The 18,345-nt window shown below is 40.9% G+C and overlaps 1 protein-coding gene across 1 annotated transcript in view; it reads right to left on the bottom strand.

Annotated features, from left to right (window-relative positions):
- The window catches only part of COL5A2 (collagen type V alpha 2 chain), a 202,240-nt gene that overhangs the window by 19,971 nt on the left and 163,924 nt on the right, over positions 1 to 18,345 (bottom strand). Inside the window, exons 44-51 of the mRNA XM_075180052.1 lie at positions 10,702 to 10,809; positions 8,490 to 8,543; positions 4,268 to 4,375; positions 3,863 to 3,916; positions 3,662 to 3,769; positions 3,210 to 3,263; positions 2,720 to 2,827; positions 2,332 to 2,620 (exon numbers count right to left, since the gene is read on the bottom strand). Of these exons, the coding sequence (XP_075036153.1) occupies positions 2,332 to 2,620; positions 2,720 to 2,827; positions 3,210 to 3,263; positions 3,662 to 3,769; positions 3,863 to 3,916; positions 4,268 to 4,375; positions 8,490 to 8,543; positions 10,702 to 10,809 (883 nt within the window). The remainder of the gene's footprint in view (positions 1 to 2,331; positions 2,621 to 2,719; positions 2,828 to 3,209; positions 3,264 to 3,661; positions 3,770 to 3,862; positions 3,917 to 4,267; positions 4,376 to 8,489; positions 8,544 to 10,701; positions 10,810 to 18,345) is intronic.

The following is an 18,345-nucleotide window of genomic DNA, read 5'->3' as shown; positions in this document are numbered from 1 at the left end:
GCTAGGCTCCAGTATATGTTTAACAAAGCCCGGCAGTAAAGGAGATAGTATAGAGAACAGAACAGAGAAGAGGAAAAGAATAACCTCTCCTAAACAAAAAAGACAACATATCAAACAAAAAGAGAAATCAGAGCATCAAGGGTGCGCGCCTGGTATATGTAAGTATAAAACTCCTATTTTTCCCACATCCTATCGGGTGACAAATGAGGCATCTCGAAGCCGCAGTTGCAGGTGGGAACGCTCAGAAGAAACCGCGAAGCACCTTTCTTCCAAAACTTGCATCCCCTGATGCAAACACATTGAACCTGTAAAACCGAGTAAACATGTGAACGGAAAACCAGATGACCACCAGAAACAGCTGCTCAGTCCATGCCATGCCGTCCAGGAAGCACTCCCCGACCTTGTGAAGTGAGTCCGAAGAGTATCGGGAACAGGCTGTCCAGCCCCATTATAGGCCTGATGGATTACAGCCCCTAAAATGCAATAGGCATTTTAAAGGAAGACCAGCCCCTGTTCTGCGCATAATAGAGGACATAAAGATCCTCCGTTTTGCACAAAATTTTGAGTCCAATGCACATACATACGCAAAGTATGAGCCACATCTAAAGAATGAAGAGAAACCTCGTCTTCCGAAGACCTACATTTTGTAAGAGCAGGAATGACAATGTCCTGATTTATGTAGAATGTCCAGGGCCGCCTCTCCAAGAAATCCATCACCCTCTGAATCTAGACTGAGACTGCACCAATTGAGCAAGCTAAGATACAGTATTGGAGAACGACCAAGTCCTGTTGGGTTCTGCCGAGGCGGAACCAGAACCACCCATTGGACACGGCATGCAATCCGCTGACTGGCAGGCTGCGCACAACGCATCTGCAACTGACCATCCAGGTGAAAACTTGAGAGTTGCAAACAGAACAAGTGAACTTCATCATAGAATGCATCTCAGCCCTAACTCTAAAGGGTCTCCCCCTATCTGACATGTTACACACAGATGGGACAAAATACTACAATAAATTACAGAGAAATCACAGTGAATAAAATAAGCAGCACACATTCAAACACAGAAAATGAGCCTGCTATATAGCCAAAGAGTCTCAACAGAATAGGAAACTATTTTTCAGAGAGAAAAACTACCCCACAACCATTACTTGATCAGAAAAAGGACAGTGAGAGGAAAGAAGCTGGAGCTTTAAAATGGCTGTCTGTTCTGTTGTCTGCACAGGAGGAGTGAGAGACCACCAGGGAGGAAGTGCAGAGAGAGGGAAGGAGCACCTCTCCCCATGGCCCAGCACTGGATTGGCAGCCATTCAGCAGGACAACCCCTTCTGCCATTCCAGTGCCTAGCAGGGGCTTACAGAAAAAAACCCAGTAACCTCTACCTGACCCAGTCCCATAAGTAAACTAATGGCTGCCTCTAGTAAAAGGCAGCCACCTGGGGGCCCACTGTGGCTTCTACCCTCCCTCGCCCAGCACTGTGCTAAGCAGGGCTTCACTTACCTGCTGCCATACTTTGTGGCTGTTTGTAGAGCCACTGCTTGGGAGGCCGGACACAGCCAGCAGCGACTGTGGTCAGCTGGCTGGAATCCCACAACAGGAGCAGGGGGCGGCAGTGGAGGCACCACCGGAGCAACTCCTATGCTCTTCTCCACGCAGCGCACAACCCTCCATACTGTATGCTGCAATTCAATGCAGGGACACCTAAACTAGCTGCCACCAAGCTGTGTGAGCCATCTACCGCCTGGCACAGAAACAACAAACAGATATGCTGCAGAGTCTGTATAAGAGCCACAGTTGAGCGGTTGAAGTGAACCATGGACATGAATCCACAAAATCAATGCAGCTCACACACCTAGGCTCCTGCAATCACACAGTCTGCATGCCAAGAAGGAAGAGAAGCTGGGGAGATGTAGTGAACCGGAGATGTAACTCACTCCCCCTCCACATAGCAGGCACACCGGCAGTATTGATAGCTATCAATTTTACATAAACAATAAAAAGACTGCCAACGTCCTACAACACCAGGCACTTAAAACTAAACTGGAGCCTAGCAGGAGGGGGAGGTATAGAGGAGAGGATCTAGGGCTACCTAACAGCTTTCTTTAAGTGCCACATGCCTATCTCACTACCACTATACCCCAATACCCCAGATGTTCTAAAATAGGATGTGGGGAAAATTGCACTTTAACATTAGTTACTGACCAAAAGGCTGCTACATTTGAGGCTATTTCCATGGCAATATATATATATATACATTTTTGTATTCTTTGCTTTTATTGGTACAGGTTACCTGCCTCCACATTTGTGATTAATGATTAGCTATATCTACTCACCGCTTTTCTTGGACGTGTGACACAGTTTTAGATCATCACATGTACGTGCTGGGTTCTTTTTGGAGCCATCAGGTCTGCGCATGGTTTCAATTTGGCTGCTTAATGATTTCAAGGTAGCCTGAACCCCTGGATCATTCTTTTTTCCATCGCCAGCAGCTTCATCCTCAGTGAACTCTGGAAGTGGGTCTGGCATAGTGTCATCATAGCCACCTAATAAATCATCTATTGCAGCTGTGAGTAGGCCTGGGGGCCCAGGTGGACCTGGTGGACCAGAATCCCCAGGAGGACCCTAAATAAAATGCAAACAAATGTTGTCAGCTTTTGATCTTTAAATGGTCTGGGTCTATTTAACTTATTTATTACTGTGTGTAATGAATTTGATAAATACCTCTGGCCCAGCTTCTCCAACAGATCCTCGAACTCCAGGTGGTCCAATTGGCCCTGTTGGGCCTTGATTACCATCTTTTCCCGGTGGTCCAACTGGACCAGGTGGGCCCTATATAAATTAAAAGAATCATAAGTTATAATTAATTTTAAACTATGCTCAAGTTGCTGTCAATGCAAAGATGTACTAGTCATTCATAATTTTTGTTCTATAATTGTGCTTAAATATTTCAGTCACTTTTTCATTCTCATTTGAAATTCTTAAACACATTTCATAGGTGAGCCCACAAGAAATAAGTTTTAAGTGAAGGTGAGTAATCACAAAAAGCCTTGAAGGTCTGCGAAATAGGTTTAAATTTCTCTTGGAAGTTATATGTACTTACGAAAATGATATTACTTGAAATTTATTTCTAAGGAACATGTTGTGAGGCTCTTGTTAGAATTAAAGCAATAAAAGTGACAATGACAAAAAAAATTAGAGAAAATAATCTTACTCTGGGGCCAAAAGGTCCAAGAAGTCCAGTAGCACCTTGTTCACCGATGGGGCCCTATAGTAAATTGTGCACAAAAAAAATAGAAAATAGTTGATCAAATGCTGAGATTACAGAAATAATGGATGTAAGTTAGAATATAAAAATATATGGATATAGTCATCTAAATATGTAAGTAGAATGGTGTAAAATTACTCGCATTTTTATTTTACATGAAATTACTTACAAATAAAGTCAAAATAAGTCATATATTTTGCAGGTATATTTAGTAATGAATCAATATAGTAATTTATATATATTATACCCGTCGCACTGTGAAATATAAGGCTATTAGAAATCAATGGTGAATTTTGTGACCATATGAAAGTGCAAGGCAGCAGGCAGAGGAATATAGATGAAGGAACTCCAAGATGACTTCTATTTCCTATTAAATTATTTTTAAGCCTAATACTTACAGGAGGACCCGGAAGACCTTGCAAACCAGTGAAACCTCTGTGTCCCTTTTGTCCTCTTTCTCCACGTTCACCATTGTCTCCTTTATCTCCACGTGGACCTTGTGGACCCTAGTAAATTACATCACAATGAAATCCTTGCACTATGCAGTATGAATTAACTAATATATTTCATGGGGAAGTTGAGAATAAACATGAACCTACTTGAAAACCTCTTTTCCCAGCTCTTCCTGATGGACCCATAGGGCCACGGGAACCCTAAGAAAAAGAATAGAAGTTAACTATTTAAATGCTTATGGACAAAACAATAATGGTACTCTATAAGAAATTAAGTTATGTAGATATAGTTCTTCATACAAAGACCAAAACATCTGGATTTCTTGCAAAAAAAGGAAAAAGTTTTTATAGAAAAAGGCAAAGTATTTTTAAGTTACTTGTAAGCTACAATAATGTTTTGAAATGCATACAATCTTGATATATTTTAAATTATTGCATTGTAACCACCTTAGTAAACAAACACCTAAATACTTCCATCAGTTGTACGATAAAAAAAAACAAAAAACATACTCTTTTTTTAATACATATTAAGAGTCATATAAAATAACTTACTGGTTCACCTCTTTGTCCAGCTTCTCCTGGTGCACCTATTGGTCCTGGTGTTCCTGGACCACCTTGAGACCCAGCAAGACCTTCAGGCCCAGGATCTCCACGATCTCCCTGGAATGGTACAAAAAAATAATAATTTCAATATCCTACAAACATATGTGAATTTGTTACAAAGCTAAATAAACTGATGCGATTTCTCTTGACAACAAAACCTAGTAATGGGATTAACTGAATACTTTGTTAGGGAAAGTAAGGCAAAAAAATTAGAAAGTTTTCTCTTGGACAAAACCATAATACAATGCAAGGGGTGCAAATTAGTTTATTATTTTGCACATAAGATAAAAACTGGCTGTTTTTTTCATGTAGCACACAAATACTTGATAGCTTTATGCTTCCACTGAAATTTAAAGGACATGCCTTATACCAACTATAAGTTTATCATCACATTTTAAATTTACCTCTCCCTCCAATGTAACATGGTTTTGTTAAGGTTCAAGTTTATATTTTTTTTTACTTTCCTTTCCTTAATGAATCAGGTCCAATGTGTTTAAATAAACTTGCTTCACCCCAAACCTTTCTATCCACCCTATACTTACAATCCCGCAAATCTTATCCACATATCTCCTGTACCGTCTCTTCCTTTCTCCTGTGCACTATGGAATGCCAGATATGTTTTCTAACAAACTTGCATCAGTGAACTCTAGAAGTGGGTCCGGCATAGTATCATCATAGCCACCTAATAATCATCTATCATCAAACTCCTTGCCATTACAGAAACTTGGCTCACCTCCTCTGACACTAAATCCCCTGCAGCTCTCTTTTATGAGAGACTCTCCCTCAGCCTGATCTGGAAAAAGACAAGGTGCACCTTCCAAGTCATACCCTCTGAACCCTCCCTCTGATTCCCTTCCTTTGAAGTCCACATTGTCCACCTATATTATCCTCCCCACCTTCATAATGCTGTCGTATATCGCCCCCCAGGTCCAGATTCCCAAATGACTTGACAATTTCTCAGCCTGGCTCACATATTTCCTATCATCTAACCTGCCTACTCTTATACTAGGCGATTTCAACATTCCTATTGATAATCCCACTGTCTATTCTGCCACTAAACTTCTTTCTCTTACTTCCTTCTTTGGTCTCTTCCAGTGGGCCTCATCTCCCACCCACTGTGACAGACACTCTTTTGACCTTGTCTTCTCCCGCTACTGCTCCATCTCCAGTTTCTCCAACTTAGCTTTCCCACTCTCTGACCAATCTCCTTCCCTTCAGTATCACCTTACCTCATGTTTTCCCCCCTGCACCCAAATCCACACATACACAACAACACCTAAATACTCTTTACCCCAACCATGGCACACCAAACAGACCCGCTACCTGCAAAAGTGCTCCCGCACTGTAGAGCACCACTGAATGAAATCTCTATCCTATCCCGATTTCCTCCTACAGAACTGCCCTTTCAATTGCCAAACTAACTTCCATCAATTCTCTAATATCCACCCAGTCTTCTAACCCACGTTGCCTCTCTGAAACTTTCAACTCACTTCTCTGCTCACCTGCACCTGCTCCCCCTTTGCTCCCGTTCTGCCCATGATTTTGCCACCTATTTCAAAGTCAAAATCGACACCATGCTACAAGATATTTCACTTGCCAAATTCCACACACTCCACCCACTCTCCCCTTCTTCACCTACACTCCCCAAACGACCCTTAATACATCCTTTCAAGTACCTAAAGACAAAGTCTCTGCACTTATCTCATCATCTCTCCCTACAAACTGTGCCCTCGACCTTATTTCTTCCCAACTTCTCCACTCCCTCTCTTCTACTGCATGCTCACCTCTTTAACCTGTCTCTCTCTACTGGCCACTCTCTCCAACTACTGCCCTTATTGTCTCCTTTCCTTTGCCTCCAAACTACTTGAGCGAATAGAGCACAAATGCCTGTCTCCCTTTTTCTCCTCTCACTCCTTTCTTTACTCTCTGCAATGAGGCTTCTACCCCCAACACTCCACTGAAACTGCTCTCACAAAAGTAATCAATGATCTACTTTTTGAAAGGGTCATTTCTTCATACTTCTTCTCCTGAAACTGTCTGCTGCTTTTGACACTGTTGATCACCCTCTTCTTCTACACACCCTTCACTCCATTGGCTCTTGTGACACAGTTCATTTATGTTTCACTTCCTACCTATCAAACCACTTCTTTAGTGTTTCTACCTCTGGCAAATCCAACCCTCCATACCCCTATCTATTGGGGCCCCACAAGACTGTACTTGGCCCTTTACTTTTTTCATTGTACACCTCTTCACTTAGGGCATTAATTTGCACACTCGGCCTCCAGTATCACCTCTACATTGTTGATACACAAATCTATTTCTGCCATTGACCTCTCTCCTTCTGTACTATATTGTGAAATCAACTGTACTTCTGCTATCTCCACATGGATGTCCCAACATTACCTATAGCTCAGCATGTCCAAACCAGAGATTATTATCTTCCCTCCTGCCAGAGTCACCACCTGACCTCATATCTCCCTAACTGTCAATAGCACCACAATTTTCTCAGTCTCCCAAGCCCTCTGCCTTCATGTCACACTTGACTCTGCCCTCTGCTTTATTCCCCACATCCTGACTCCAAATCCTATCAACTCCACCTTAAAAACATTGCCAGAATATGCCCTTTTCTTACTCCCATCTTGACTACTGCAACTTTCTGTTATCTGCCGTTCCCGACACCCATGTATTCACACTTCAATCCATCCTAAATGCTGCTGTGAGACTGATCATCCTCTCGCACTGCTCCACATCTGCTGCACCAACTTGCAAATCCCTATACTTGCTTCTTGTGTCCTCCAGAATCCTATTCAAGCTACTTACACTTACCTACAAAGCCCTAAACAATACCACCCCTTCATACATCTCAAATCAAAATAATCTCCCTCCCTCCTTTATCTAGCTCTGACCTGCATCTTGTCTCGTCTGTGGTAACCACCTTTCACTCCCGCCTACTAGAATTTCCCCGCTTATGAAATTCCCTACTATGTCCAATCAGACTTTCCCACAGCTTTCAAATCTTTATACACTCTCTGAAAACCCATCTCTTTTTTTTAGAGCTTACCTTATCCCCGATAATGCTATTCACACTAATGCACCTTCACGAGTTTCACAATCTCCACTCTGAGCCCTACTTGCGCCTCTTGTTTCAGTTGTGCCCTCTTCCCCTTAGAATGTAAGTTCTCTAATGAGCAGGGTCCTCCATACCCTTTGTTTTATAGTCTGCATTTATTTTGTTTGCCTTGTATGTCCCTGTATTATGTATGTCCTGTGTGTTCTACTGTATGGTAGTGTGGAGCACTGGATGCCTTAAAAATCTACGATAACAATAGTAATAAACATTAATAAACAATAAGCATAGTACATGGGATATACATTATATCTACCTAATTGATTGCTCCTACATTTTAATGTTACATCTGTTTCTAGTTTTTCTTAGTGCGCCCCTTTTTTCTAGGAAAATCCAAGTATTTACCACTACTGCTATTTACCTCAGTGAATTTAGAAGCATGTAAAGAAAAATCAGACTCATCAAATAAAAATAAAATGATGAGGAAATAAAAATATGTGAATGAAAAGTATCACTCCCTTGCATACTTGGTTTGAGTATTGGTATTATTAACTGAAACAAGTGGTCAAGTAATATGATCCAAAAACATACTAGTAGGTTAATTGGCTGCTATTAAATTGTCCCTAGTCTCCCTTGGTCTGTGTGTGTGTGTGTGTGTGTGTATGTTAGGGAATTTAGACTGTAAGCTCCAATGGGGCAGTGGCTGAGTTCTCTGTACAGCGATGCGGAATTAGTGGCACTATATAAATAACTGGTGATGATGTCTATTTGGCAATGAATGATTCACAGGTACAAATAGTGATACACCTTACTGCTATTATTTGGCTCTGGCAGACCTGGAGCACTTGGTTTTTGCCAATTTTACTCCTTACCTGAGTGCAATTCAGCAATTTGGTTAGTTTAGATCAATTTGATTAGCTGTCAGCAACAAACTAATTCAGCTAGCAAACAAAATAATGTCATATATAACCTAATTGGTAATCATGGAACAGTATTTGTGAACACCTTAAAACAAAATACTTGTCATGTAAGTGCATAAAAATATAGTCTCTAGTTAGCACAACGTAGAATTAAATTATTGACAGAATAAAAAAATCCACATACGCGTTTTCCTAGAGCTCCATCACGTCCAGGAGCACCATCATTGCCTGGAGTTCCCTAGAAAAAAACAAGTTCTAATTAGCTTATTAGTCACAACAATATAACCAAAAATAATTACAAATTGGTATGCTACCGAACTCAAACCTTGAGGCCTAAATAAGTTGATAGCTATTGAAAACTCTTGATCAGTGGTTGACTATGTGTGAAAAAGTATCACAGTAACGTAATGGTAACGTAATGGTAAAATTGAATTATGTAAAACTGCAAAAACATTGTGAGAACTGGGTTGGCAGGATAGGAAGTATTTAGCCCAAAATATTGTACCTTGGTACCTTGAGTACTTATATGCCAAATTATCTCTATAGAAGACATGATGTCTGATCTATGGGGCTACATTAGTGTAGTCAGACATTAACCACATACTCATAGCAACTGCAGTCACCACCTGGCAGAAATTTTCAGTTTGCAAAAGATGGAAAAGCCTAGATATTTTAACTGCTGTCAGCCATCTTTGATGTTCAGTGGAGGCACACACATGGCTTGATTTTGTACTAATTTAGTTTTAATCAGCAACTTGTATGGCCACCTTTAGAGAAAACTGAACACTAACCTCTACTTCAAAAAGGTCACATCATTATTACGCATTAGGAGACTGTTGTATGCTGACAAAACTCACAGTCATGACTATATTCTTATTAAGAAGTGGCCAATCTAAAAGTTTAACAATGCATTTGCATATTATTAATAACGGTGTTCTCTCAACAGACCACATCCACCAAGCAAGTCAGTCTGTGTATGAAGCTGGCAGACCAATTCTGTCAAATTTTGGAAAATGTGCATGATATTCCAGATATTTTAAATCAGATTTGTTAGTTGCTCTTATCACACATATGCACAAACCAATTTTGTATGAAAAACTGACAGAAACCGGGCCTTCCTGCTTTACTGAACTGCCTTTATGACCAGGAATTTGACTGCTTCATCTGTCCTCCTCAAATACAGAGGAGGGAAATTGACCAAAGTGAATTTCCTAATTAAGCAACATTATTTTTATTTTTAGCAGGTTATTTTAATTCTTTTTAACAGAGGACTTAATGATGATTAGGCCAGCTATACTCCAAAATACCATACAATCATTCCCACCTCAAGGAATTAGTGTCATCCTCACAACCACCTACAGAGTCCCCAGTTTCACCCTTCCACCCAGAAAAGTAACCTTAAGTGCTTGACACCACATTTTACAACAGCAACAACTGCTTAAAATTACTGACATTAGTTAATATTTAATGCATTGTTCTAATATTGGTAATTTCATAATGGAATTTATCTTTTCTCTTTCATACATACATTTGTTTTTCAAAATTCAGCCATAAGGAAAGTTTTTAGAAAACAAGTTGGAGCAATTTACTAAACAACATGCAAATGTGCAATGGCCTATATCAACCACTCATAAATTAACTCTGTTCCTTCTAGAGCAAGTCAGACAATGGGCCTCACTTACAACTCAATATACAGCATTTTAGTTTTGCATCCAAGTAGCTACATGGTAATCCCTGTATACATCACGGTGCATGCCTACTCAGGTATTCCTCTTCAGTTGCTCTACTCCTTTCCCTCCTTTCTTCCCTTGTATGGAACAAGAGCAAAGAGCAGCAGCTGACATCCTCTGCTCCTGTGTCATAACAGAGCAGTATACTTCACAACATTCACGGTTTGTTATTCAGGAAACAGTCATGCCATGTCTCACTAGGGGCATAGTAACATTGGGCATGGCCATGCTTGGTTTGGCTGCCCCAAAACTCTAACTTGGGAGACACCTCTCCGCTACACATACAATTCCAGATTTTAAAAATCTGCACATAGCTTAAGTATGGAGCATATAATCTCATTCATACATACTTCATGCATACTTAAAATTACTTTAAATTAAATCCACATTTTTTACAGGCATTTAATATGCAAATAATAAATACAGATAATAAGCCAAATCAAAATATAGCAATTTTGCTAGCTCCTAGCAGTGAAACACATTTCCCAAATCAACTGTCAAGTAAATGAAAGGGACAATTAAATACAAATTTAATAAATTGTTTTATATTTTTTACTAAAATATGTATTCTAAAAAAAACTGACGTTTTCATGGAAAGGAGGGAATTCCTATCAAGATACCAGTCATGTAATAATTGACAGAATTCAACATAAAAAGTTTATATACCTCTGCACCTGGTTCACCAACAGGACCATTAGCACCAGGAAGACCAATAGGACCAGATGGGCCTTTATCACCAGTAGAGCCAGTTGGACCCAGTTTTCCTGGGGATCCCTAAGGAGCAAAACATTCAATATTAACAGACTTTGAAAATATGATGGCCAGACTAAAACATAAATCTAAATATATATGTTTATTTATTTATCTAGATATATTTTTAAAGAAACCTATGGTTAGATGAGCGCAAGAGATCATTAGTCTCTCTTCCATGTTCTTCAAAGTGAACATTCTCCAATATATGGTTTTTGCATTTTTCAAAAGCATCTATCTTAGTTCTGGTATTGTTTGTGAAGCACCAGAGGGAATTGTTTTGGGTAAAGACTTTGAAATATTGGACCTTTTTAATATAATACTACAGGTACAACGTAGGAGATGAACTGATGAAATCTATCTGGCTCTATCAATTTAATAAAGAAATTAAGCTAACTAATCTACATATTAACTATAAATAAGAAAATCAAGCTGAGTAATCTACAAGTAAACTATATTGTGTTTAACTATTAAGTTTTTTATAAGCAATCAAATGATAAGGAGCTAATGTACACTGATCAATAATTGCATATTTATTTCCATCCATTTTTATTTACCTAGTTAAGTGATTTTTTTGTGTTTCTGAAATATATTTTTTAAAATTTTAAAAATAAGGAAAGTCTTGTGAGAAGACATTTAATATTATATATAGAATTTTGAAGTTATGTAAAAGGTGTTTTAAGGATAATGAATAGTAGCTAGAATCTGGTTGGTTGCAATGAGCAACACCTCAGCTTTTCCTTTTTAGAAAGTTTTATAAATCTACCTATCCAGTTTTGGATAAGTGGATATTACTATATTTATTTTACATCTATTAATATTGCTTCTAATTTGCTTTTTTGTTAGTAGCAATTCATATGTTCATGCATATCAGTATTTTCAAGTTAAATGTCATTGCTAAATTCTGTCAGTCCTTGGAAATTATATCATGATCTAATTTTTGTCATGTTTGGCACAGTAATTTTCTCCCTTTATCTGAGAATAACTCACACTGCCCAATTATAAGTCTATATGTTCCTATATAATCACATTTGTACCAATCTCTTCCTTAACTTAGGTTGAAGTAATCAAATCTCTTTCTTGGCAAACCTTACATTGGAGTATAAAGTAGAACAGGGCGAACTGGCACTTTAACTTCTGTTAACTAAGCCCTAGTTCCTCCCCCTCTATACCCCACCTCCTGTCCAGCCTCAGTTTATGTTTAACCAAGCCCACAGAAAGCGGAGATAGAGAGAAACCGGAAAAGAGCATAAAATTAACAAACAACATACTCTTAACAACCAGACAACATGTCAAATAGTAGGAGAAACCAGAGCATTAAGGGTGGGCGCCTGGTGTCCCCCAATGGGCTAAGAAAAACGGAATTTACGTAAGTATAAAAATCCCATTTTCTCTGTCTTCCTTTGGGGGACACCGGGAACATTGGGGACATCCCAAAGCTGCCCTATGGGAGGGAATGCTCAGAAGAAATGGTACAAAGCACTTTTCTTCTAAAACTTGCACCCTTGGATGCAAACACATTAAACTTGTAAAAGTTAGTGAATGTGTGTACAGAGGACCACGTGGCCGCTTTACACAGCTGTTCACTTGGGCACCCTGACGGGTCGCCCAGGAAGCACTTACAGACCCTGTAGAGTGCACGCTTAGATTATCTGGGACAGGCTTCCCAGCTTTACTAGAAGATCAACGGATAACAGCCATAATCCACCTAGCAATAATTACTTCAGAAGCTAGCCAGCCTATTTTTTGATCATGATAGAGAATCAAAAGATCGTTAGTGTTGCGCATCTTCTGAGACCTCTGCACAAAAATTCGGAAAACTCGGACAACATTGAGAAAACGAATAGAAATATTGGTAACCTGAGACATAAATCAATCAGGGCCAGAATGACAATGTGTTGATTTAGATAAAAACCAGACACTACCGTAGGAAGGAAAGAGGGCTAGTTTTGAAGAACTGCCCTATTTTTATAAAAAAACAAGAAATGGAGACATGCAAGATAAAGCAGCAAGCTCTGAAAACTGTGCGTGCCGTAGAAATGGGCAAAACCGTCTTCTAGGATAGCAATTTGAATTCCACTGTATTCAAAGGTCCAAAAAGCGGATGCTGTAAAGCATTCAACATCAAATTCAAATCCAATGGGGGTACCAGAGGAACATATGGAGGTTGTATATGGAGAACGCCCTGAATGAAAGTTTGCACATAAGGAATGACAGCAGGTTTTCTTTGAAAGAAGACCGAAAAAGCTGACACCTGACCTTTAAGAGAACTAAAGCGCAAACTTGCATCCAACCCGTCCTGCAAGAACCTAAGTAACCTGGCCAAGCCAAAAGAAGAAGTAGGATATCCCTTCTTTTCACACCAGTCAATAAAAGTTTTCGAGACTCGATGCTAAATCTTTGCAGAGGCTGGTTTTCGAGCACAAAGCATGGTTTGCCCCACACGTTTAAAAACAAACCCTTAGTGCTTAGGATCATGGCTTCAACAGTGTTAAAGCCAGATGGTAGAAACCTAGATGACAAAAAGGGATATTGAGTTAATAGATCTGGACGTAGTGGCAACCGCCACGTTCGAGCTCATCAGTGTAGCAGGCCCTCAGAGGCCAATCCGGCGCTATCAGAAGAAATGGAATCCCCTCTCTCTTTACCCTTTTATAACACCCTTGGGAGCATGGCAACCTGTGGAAAAAGGTACACTAAGAGATACCTCCAAGAGACAGACATGGCATCTACTGTGACAGCCATAGGATCTCTTGTACGGGAGTATAAGAGGAGAAACTTGTGGTTCATCCGAGATGCCACCATGTTGACATTCGGGTGACTCCACCATTCCACCAACAGACGAAACCACCTTAGGATGAAGGGACAATTTCCGCATGGCCAAAGGACCTTTATTACTACCCTGATGATTGAGGTATGCCACTAATGTGGCATGGTCTAAATGAATCTTTACTGGCCTTCCCTGCAGCAAGTGTTATGCGCTTATAAGAGCATGAAAGACTGCTCACAGTTCCAAGACATTGATTGGAAACTTTGATTCCTTTTGAGTACAAAAAACCCTGAAACCGAGCATGAAGACAGATGGCCTCTAATCTTGAAGGCTGGCAACCTTTGTGATTAAGGTCCAATTTTAAATTGATAAATGGCGTCCCCTGGCGAGAATCTGTTTATGTAACCACCAAAGCAACTAGGACTTTTTGAAGTTGAGAATCCAACTGTGAGACTGTAGAGTCTGGATTACTACTTGGATATGTCGACTAAAGCACCTTTGGATACTCTGCCATTAAAAGAAGATCGTCCTGACAAGGGATGATTGTATTGCTCTTAGACCTTAGCAGAGCAGCCACGACCCGCATGATCTCTGTGAAGATACGTGGGGCCGTGGCCAGACCAAAGGGAAGAGCCTGAAATTGTTAGTGCTCTGACCGAACCGCAAACCTCAAAAGGGACTGATGACCCCTCTAGACAGGTACATGAAGATAGGCATTTTTAATGTCTAGAATCTTCCATGAATCTTCCTTGATCCATGACGTGAATGACCGAGCTCAAAGACTTGATCTTGAAACTGGGCACTGTGACCTGGGTGTTGAAAGATTTCAGAATCAGAATTGGTCTGAATAAGCCCTTTGGTTTTAGAACGAGAAAAAGGTTGTAATAGCAACCCAAACCTCCTCGAGAATCTGGCACCGGAATCATCACTCCGAAATAAAGGAGGGATAGAATCGTTTCTCGTAAAGCCAGTCACTTTCATGGACAAATGGGAAACCCTATGACAAAGAACTGTCTGGGAGAAAGATTGAGCAGATCTATCTTGCATCCTTAATCCACTACATCCGAGCCCAGACATCGGTGGTAGACTGCAACCACTGATCCCTGAACAAGAAAAGACAAGCTCACACCAATGGCAACAGCGGAGGAGCAAAATGACCGTCATGCTGACTGCTTGTCTGCAGGTTTCGCTGCTGGACGTCGAGCCGACTAGACCTGGCACCCACACAGCAAACCACCCCTAGGGGTGGATGACTGGCCTATAGAAGATTGGCCTGAGGAATATTAACCCCGAAACCTTCCAGAGGACTGAAAGGACTGGAATTTGGATAATCTTTGTTTGGCAGCATTAACAGGTAGAAAAGTGTCCTTTCCACCTGTAGCTTGACTGATAATGGAGTCAAGCTGAAGTCCAAACAAAAGACCCCCCGAAAAAAGGTAAGGTCTCAAGAACCTTTTCAGACTCCCCATCTACCAGGACTTAAGGCAGAGAGTACAACGAGCTGAAACTGCAGAGGCAGAAATACGTGCACCAATCAGTCTCGCTTATGTAGCTGTCTCTCGTAAATAATCTATCGTCCTCTGAATTTGCTCCACTAATGGAAGCAGTTCAGAGGACGGCCTGCCTGCCAACAAACCTTGAAACCGCTGTTTTGACCAGCGTTCTACAGCTTTGTTAACCCACGCAGATGGCCTCAAAGAGACACATGCTGCCACGCAAATTAACTTAAGGATGGCCTTAACCTCACGGTCTGTATCATCCTTAAGAGTGGCTTTGTTAGGAAAAGGAATAGTAGTTACCTTGGCTAACCTTGTAACTGCAGGAATCCACACGTGGAAGCGCCTACCATTTAGCAAAAACTTCAGCAGGAAAAGAATAACCTGACTGCAGTCACCGAGAAACTTGGAACTTGCTATCTGGGGAAGTCCTAGGCTCTGACAACAAATCTTCCAATAGGGAAGAAGCCAGGCAAAAGACAGAATTATTATTATTTTTTATTTTTTTCCCGTACAAAAAGAGAATCCTGTGCAACATGAGGAACCTCTTACTTAGGAAAGTGAAGTACCTTGACACACAGCTTATATTAATTTCTACACACTCTGGCGATCGGAATGAATCTCCTCCACCACCAAAGGAGCATTCATGTGAGAATTCACCATTAAATTACCTTCATTCTGGGAACTACAGTCAAAATCTGACTTATTTTCCTGAAGTTATGGCGTCATCTTCCTATGCTTACGTGAGGAAGATGGTGCCTCAGATTGTAACATCCTCTCTAAAGAAGAAGAAACCTAAACCAAACCCTGTACAGAGGATGCAAGTCCCTGTACCTAAGCAGGCTGTACAGACCCCGCCAGGGAGAAACAGACAAACCTTGACTTAGCGAATTAGAACCCATGTTATTCGCTACAGTACAAGCAGAATAAGAAGATGGAGCGGCCACAGCCTGTTCCCGCACCAACTGAGCAAGTTCAGCCACCGTATTTGAAGAGAGACCGAACCCAGGCATGTGTAGCCGTATGTAAAGCAGCAGCTGCTGTTTTACATGGTATGCTCTTTGAAAGCCAGCAGGCTGCGCACAGAGCCTGCGTGCCTGACTGACCTGATGGTAACTTAATGTGACAAACAGCCCAGGTGGAACTCAACATTGATGTAACACCAGCTTTAAAAGGCATGGTTTTTCCCCTATCTGACATGTTTACAGATGGGACAAAACACAAAAAAAACCCAGTGAATTAAACAGTGTAACAAACCACAATATAAATGACAAGCAGCACAAAAAACTGAACAGAAAGTGAGCCTGCAATACAGCCAATAAAGCCCCACAGAGTAAAAAGAACAAACTTTTGAAAATAACAACCCCCAAACCTTTTACCTTATCAGAACTCAGGACAGAAAAGGGAAGAAGCTGGAGCTATTAAATGGCTGTCTATTCTGGTGTCTGCACACAAATTAGTGAGAGACCACCATGGAGGAAGTGTAATAGAAGAAACACCACTCCCCCAGGGCCCAGCACTGTATTGGCAAGTGTTGGACAGGATAACCTTTTCAACCAATTCAGTGCCTAGCAGGGCTCACTATCTTAGTGACCCTAGCCTGACCCAGTCTCCTTAGCTAAAAATAGAATCCCTTTTTTTTTTTTTTTTGCTTTATAAAATGACTGCTTCCAGTAAGAAGCAGCCTGCTCAGGGACAAACTGCGATTTTCAACCCCTCTCCCACTGTGCTGGGAGAGGGTTTCACTTACCTGGTGCCATCCCTCCTCACGCAGTGTCTGCAGTCTATCTGGCTATCAGATCAGGAGGACGGACACAACCTGCGGCGACTGTGTCCGGCTCCTAGGAGGGCATTAAAATGTTGGGAGGGAAGGCTGGCAACAGAGGCACCTCTCAGAGCACCTCCGATCCCCCCCTCCAGACAGTGCTAAGCCGTCCGTGCTGCACACTACAAACCCCTGCGCCTTGTCACCCACGGCCACTAGTCCTATCAGCCGCCGGAGCCCAGAAATAGAAAACTGGAGGCCGCAGGGGGAACCCCCTGCACTGGCCTGCCGATGCGGCTTCTAACAACAGAGCCGACAGCCAGCAAGTGCAGGGAAGCGGAGATTGACAGCCACATCTTAGCTCATTGAGCAGCGGCTGTCTAGGACAAAAAAAATAATAAGAAGTAACCTATTTCTTAATAGAAATAGCAGAAATGGCTGCTAATCAGCCCAGACACAGCCCGTTCGCCGGGCACTTAAACTAAACTGAGGCTGGACAGGAGGTGGGGTATAGAGGGGGAGGAGCTAAGGCTTAATTAACAGAAGTTAAAGTGCCTGTTCGCCCTGTCCTACTCTATACCCCAATGTCCCCGGTGTCCTCCAAAGGAAGACAAAGAAAAATTATTTTATGCTTCTGTTTCTTGTTTAAATATATGTGCTTATGCCCATTGAATCTTTTTTAAATTATTTACATTTTAATTTATATATAAAATTCTTCAGCGCAGTCCCTTTTTTCGTTATACCTATAAATTGAGATGCTCCCCAACCAGACAGCTGCTCGAATTTATATATATATATATATATATATATATATATATATATATATATATATATATATAATATATATAAGCCTAGCGGCGTGTGTTAGTCTGTGTGAAGAAAAAAAAACAAGCTGCAGCGCCACCTGCTGGGCAGAGTTATACACTGACCTACTAAATTCTTAGCATTATCCAATATATAAAAGTAAAAGCCTAGCGGCATGTGTTAGTGTGTGTGTGTGTGTGGAAAAAACTATTTTCTCAAAGGACTCATCCAATTGACCTGAAATTTGGTATACTGACATTATTTGACAAACAAATTAGAATAGTGAAGTCAGTTAACTTCCATCATCCCCCCTTCCCCCCGTGGGAGGGGTAGTAAAGGCTACATTTATGAGTTGAGGGCTTAAACTCATTTTCGTGAGGTAATTTTACCTCATGAACACACATGTGTAGCGGCGTGTGTTAGTGTGTGGAAAAAACTATTTTCTCAGAAAGGTCTCATCCAATTGACCTGAAATTTGGTATACTGACATTATTTGACAAAAAAAATTGAAAAGTGAAGTCAGTTAACTTCCATCATCCCCCCTTCCCCCCATGGGAGGGGTAGTAAAGGCTAAATTTATGAGTTGAGGGGTCAAACTCATTTTCGTGAGGTAATTTTACCTCATGAACACACATTAAAAAGGGCGCTTGGCTAGGCCCAAATGCATGACAAGAACATTTTTAAGACCTTAAGTAGCTTGATTTGACTAGAATGCATGAGTATCA

The sequence above is a fragment of the Mixophyes fleayi genome, chromosome 7 (genome assembly GCF_038048845.1).
Source record: "Mixophyes fleayi isolate aMixFle1 chromosome 7, aMixFle1.hap1, whole genome shotgun sequence".
Taxonomy (NCBI): domain Eukaryota; kingdom Metazoa; phylum Chordata; class Amphibia; order Anura; family Limnodynastidae; genus Mixophyes; species Mixophyes fleayi.
The sequence above is the reverse complement of the archived record's forward strand: the minus strand, read 5'-3'. Positions and strand labels throughout refer to the sequence as shown.